The sequence below is a fragment of the Penaeus vannamei genome, chromosome 7 (assembly GCF_042767895.1).
Source record: "Penaeus vannamei isolate JL-2024 chromosome 7, ASM4276789v1, whole genome shotgun sequence".
Classification (NCBI taxonomy): domain Eukaryota; kingdom Metazoa; phylum Arthropoda; class Malacostraca; order Decapoda; family Penaeidae; genus Penaeus; species Penaeus vannamei.
The window spans coordinates 48,500,805-48,505,804 of NC_091555.1; the positions used below are offsets into that span (position 1 = coordinate 48,500,805).

Here is a 5,000-nt window from a genome sequence, read left to right on the forward strand (position 1 = left end):
CCCCCTCTTCCTCCCACCCCCCACCTCCTTCCCCACTCCCCTCCTTCCCCCCCTCCTCCTCCTTCCCCCCCACCCCCACCCCCACCCTCCCTCCTCCCCCACCCTCCCCCACACCCACCCCCCCTCTCCTCTCCCCCACCAACCCCCCCCCACACCCCTCCCAACCCCCACCCTCTCCCCACCACCCACCCCCCACCCACCCCCCGCAATCCACCACAATCCTCCCTAACACACCCCCCTTTTCCTCCCTTCTCTCCCTCGCAGGACCACAACATCTTGTACGAGCTGAACGTGAGCGTGTCCTGCCCCAAGCCGGACTTCGTGCAGGAGTCCCACTTCATGCGGATCGCCGTCAACGACAACTTCAGCGAGAAACTGCTCCCTTATTTCAATGATGCCTTTAACTTCATCGGTGAGTTGGGGAGGGTTTTTTGTTTGTTTGTTTTTTTCTTTTTCGTAATTTGCGAGAAACTCCTCCCTTATTTCAATGATGCCTTTAACTTCATCGGTAAGTTGGGGTGTTTTTTTTTCGTTTTTTTTTTTTATGATTTTTTTGATTTTTTTTCTTGTTCTTTATCGTTATTTGTTGTTATGTTTATTATTATTTTTAGTTTTTATTATTTATTATATTTTTTTCTTCTTTATCATTATTTGTTATTATATTGTTTTTTCTTCTTTATCACTATTTTTTTCTTCTTCTTTATCATTATTTATTTCTTCTTCTTTATCATTATTTATTATTTTTATCTTTATCATTATTTTTTTTATGAATTATTGACTTTTTCAGTAAGATTTTTGTAGGTATTCCTTGCTAAATGTTGACGGTACTTTTGATACTGGAATCTCTTTTATTATTTTAGTATTTTGAACACATACAAATAGATTGGTAGATGGATAAGTAAATAAATAAGAAAATAAATGAGTAGATAAATAAAAATATGAAAAAGTAAATAAATTAGACAAATAAATGAAACTGATAAAATGAATAAATAAGCAAATAAATAAATAGATAAATGAAATGAAAAGGTAAATAAATGAGACAAATAAATGAAACTGATGAAATGAATAAGTAAAAAGATAAATAGATAGATAAATAAAAACGTTTTAATGCCCATTAATTTCCTTGTTTTTTTCCTTTAAGTAAAAACATAAATAGATAAATAAATAAAAACATTTTAACTCCCATTAATGTCCCTGTTTTTTTTTTTTTTTTAAGTAAAAAGATAAATAGATAAATAAATAAAAACTCTATAATGCCCATTAATTTCCCTCTCAGTTTTTCTTTAACTAGAAAGATAAATAGATAAATAAGTAAAAAAAAAAACAACCTTTTTGACGCCCATTAATTTCCCTCTCTGAGTTTTTTTCTTTTTTGAAGTAAAAAGATAAATAGGTAGATAAGTAAAGACTTTTTAAAACGCCCATTAATTTCTCTCTCTTTCTTTCTTTTTCCTTTTTTCTCAGACAAGGTTCGTGAGTCGGGCGGCTGCGTGCTGGTCCACTGTCTGGCGGGGATCTCGAGGTCGGCCACGGTTGCCATCGCTTACGTCATGAAGCATCTGCGACTTCCCTTTGATGAAGCTTATATGTGAGTGTCGGGGTGGGGGAGGTCGGGGGGGTCGGGGAGGTCCTTGGGGAGGTCGGGGGTTGGGGAGGTCGGGGGGGTTGGGGAGGTCGGGGTCCTTGGGGAGGTCAGGGGGTCGGGGAGGTCGGGGGGGTCGGGGTCCTTGGGGAGGTCGGGGGGGTCGGGGTCCTTGGGGAGGTCGGGGGGTCGGGGGGTCGGGGAGGTCGGGGTCCTTGGGGAGGTCGGGGTCCTTGGAGAGGTCGGGGGGTCGGGGTCCTACTTTTGAGGGATTTTTTTTTAAGAGGGAGGGGGTGGGGGAGGTGATTCTTGGTTTGGGGAATGTGGGTTTTGGATACGTTGTGGCTGGAGGGAATAATCTGTGTGTCTTTTGCCGTCCTTTTCGAGACTGATCCCCCTCCGCGCCTTGCAGGTACGTGAAGACGCGGCGCCCGACCATCTCCCCGAACATCAACTTCGTGGGCCAGCTGGCCGAGCTGGACCGGCAGCTGCGGCGCGACGCGGGCCAGCGGGACCCGACCTCCGCGCCCATCCTCTTCCGCAGCCACGAGTCGCACTCGTCGGGTTCGTCCACTGCCTCGATCTCGTCCTCGGCGGCCTTCGCGTCGACCTACCTGGAGAGGCACGCGTGTTCGGGCCTCCAGAGCAACATGCCCAAGTCGCTCAGCCTCAACCTCCGGTCGACCCTCGAGGCCGTGCCCGCCTCGCCGTCCTCCTCACCTCACTCCCCGGACATGTCGCCCTCCTCGGCGCTCGCTCGACTCAGCTTCGCCTCCGCCCTGGACGAGCTGCACGACGACGGGCTCCCCGCCACGCCCAAGTGCCCCTCGCCCGCCACGCCCATCTCGTGTCTACCTCCTTCCTCTCCCGCCACGGCGATCGTCCGCGACTCCAATAGTTCCCCGGTCTTCTCCTACAGAAAGACTTCTAGTTCTTCACCCACGTCCCCTGCCTTCAGCTCCTTCTACAAGAGCAAGGAGGTGTCTAGTCGGACTAGTAGTGACTACAGAAGTGAGGCTAAGATTACGTCTTTAAAAGAAAGCTTTACATCTAGTGATAGCATTAAGAGTACAAGCGGGTCAACCAGCAATTATTACAGTAGTGCCACCTTTAAAGTGGGGGCGGCCGAGGCAGGGAGAGGGGTGGGGGGAGACGCGAGAGGGAGAGAGGAAAAGAAAGTGAGCAATACGTCCTCTTCCTCCTCCTCCTCCTCCTCTTCCTCCCGGCGGTGCAGTGACGGCGAGGCGCGGCAGGTTTCTGTGTGTGTGATTGACGTGAAAAGAGAAAAGTCGCCGGTCAGCTTCGTCCGCCGAGAGCCGCTGGTTGTGCGTGAAACTCAGGTCATTGCCACGCCGTGTCATGTGAAGCCCGAGGTCAGGTCTGTGCTGGAGGTGCAGCTCGAGGACGGCCGGCAGAAGGAGGAGCACATCACGGTCAAGGAGGGGACGAGAAAGACGGCCGAGGAGAAAACCTCCAAAGAGAACAACAAGAAGAATCAGGAAGACAAGAAGGAGGCGCGCGAGGAGTCGGTTCTGACCATCGAGAGCTGCCGGCCGCCGCCGAAGGAGGAGGCTCCGGCGCGGCCGAGGGAGGTCATCGTGCCCATCCAGATCGCCGGCGCCAGGGAGGGCCGGCCGCGCGTGCTGGAGCTGAGCGTCCCCTTCAGCGGCCAGAAGCAGCAGAAGGCGCAGCAGAGCCAGCCGCAGCCCGCCACCACCGCGTCCACCGCCTGCACTACCAAAGTACCTGGAAGCGGAGTCTGGTTGCCCGAGAGCCCCAGAGAAGCATCAGTCGCCGGTCCGCCCACGGCAGCCACGCCCAACTCGCCTCACTCGCCGGGCGTGCAGCAGAGTGACTCAGGAATCATCGTGGAGGAGGAGAGAGGCGAGATCCCGCCCAGCCCGCAGCGCCTCCCGCGATGCTACTCCTCCAGCGAGACGCACCTCAACACGCGCAGGCTGCTGGAGCACCGCAACCCGGACTTCACCGCCCGAAAGTGCTCCAGCTACGACGAGGTGGGCCGGGCGTGGCCCCACAGCCAGCACCCTCAGCCGCACCAGCAGGGCGTGGGGCGCGAGAGCACGACCTGGCTGTGCCCCTGGGAGCTGGCGCGCAGTGACAGCGTCTCGACCAGCGGCTTCGGCTCGGAAATCTCAGACACGGATCTCCTGCACGACGACGCCCACTCCACCACGACCCAGGAGGACGCCCTCGGGCCCTACGACGCGGTCTTCGCCGACGTGTTCCCGGGGGAGCAGGTGCCGAAGCAGCAGCCCACGACGCCCAAGACCCCGCGGCCCGCGAGCCTCCCCGGGGTCACGGGGGCCTACTTCTCGCACTTCGAGGTGAGGCCCAAACGCAGGTCACTCGGGGGCTCCAGGTCTCGCTTTTCAGGTTTTCTCTGCCTCTTCTCTATTTTCTTTCGCATTAAAAATATTACATTTGGCTTACTAAGGATACCAATTCCCTTATTCATTCCAGTGTCTTTTTTCACTCCAAAATCAATTTGTATGTATTGCTTTAGATATGAACGTGTGTTCACATAATCACATACTCCTATATGTTTAAAATGCACCGCGCATCTGCTTGGACAAACAAAATTCCACCAAAACGCAAAACTTGCCAACAAACACAAAACCACCACACCTTAAATCCTCATGCCATAGCAATCACAACTTTCCAAACAACCAAACACGTCAACCACCACCACGAACCACCACCACCATCAACCACCACCACCATCAACCACCACAATACCAGATCAACATATCCACAGATAATTACGAAAGATTAAGTTATCAAACGACAGACAATAAAGAAATAAATAACGACACCCAACCACCACCACCACCATCAACCACCACAATACCAGATCAACATATCCACAGATAATTACGAAAGATTAAGTTATTAAACAGACAATAAAGCAATACATAACGATACCCAACCACCACCACCACCACCAACCACCACAATACCAGATCAACGTATCCACAGATAATTACGAAAGATTAAGTTATTAAACGACAGACAATAAAGAAATAAATAACGATACCCAACCACCACAATGCCAGATCTACTTATTTACAGATATTTAGGAAAGATAGTTTAAGTTATTAAACAGACAATAAAGAAATGAATAACGATACCCACCCACCACCACGGCCAACCACCACGACCACCCAACCTCCCTCCCGGTCTTTCCAGTCAAGCGCGGACCCCGGCTTGGACATGGGAGTCGACATGGGACCCGGCAGCGTCGAGCTCCGGCACAGCGGCAGAGGGCGGCTGGGGATCGAGAAGAAGGACTCGGGCTATTACTCCTTCCTGACGGAGCACCCGCCCGTCAGCCCTCGTACCATGGGCGAGGGCGTGAGGCACACGACCAGTGAGTACCGCTTCGGGTTTTTTTTTTTTT

At 51.5% G+C, this 5,000-nt stretch overlaps 1 protein-coding gene across 15 annotated transcripts in view; it reads left to right on the forward strand.

Annotated features, from left to right (window-relative positions):
• Positions 1-5,000, forward strand: part of LOC113825142 (tyrosine-protein phosphatase vhp-1) — a 157,757-nt gene that overhangs the window by 129,044 nt on the left and 23,713 nt on the right. For all 15 annotated transcript variants that reach the window (XR_011398668.1, XR_011398670.1, XR_011398669.1 and 12 more), the window contains 4 exons: positions 265-412; positions 1,465-1,588; positions 1,995-3,927; positions 4,790-4,970. Coding sequence is in view for 12 of the 15 variants with exons in the window: in XM_070123854.1 (XP_069979955.1) it covers positions 265-412; positions 1,465-1,588; positions 1,995-3,927; positions 4,790-4,970 (2,386 nt within the window). In the remaining 3 variants the exon portion in view is untranslated. The remainder of the gene's footprint in view (positions 1-264; positions 413-1,464; positions 1,589-1,994; positions 3,928-4,789; positions 4,971-5,000) is intronic.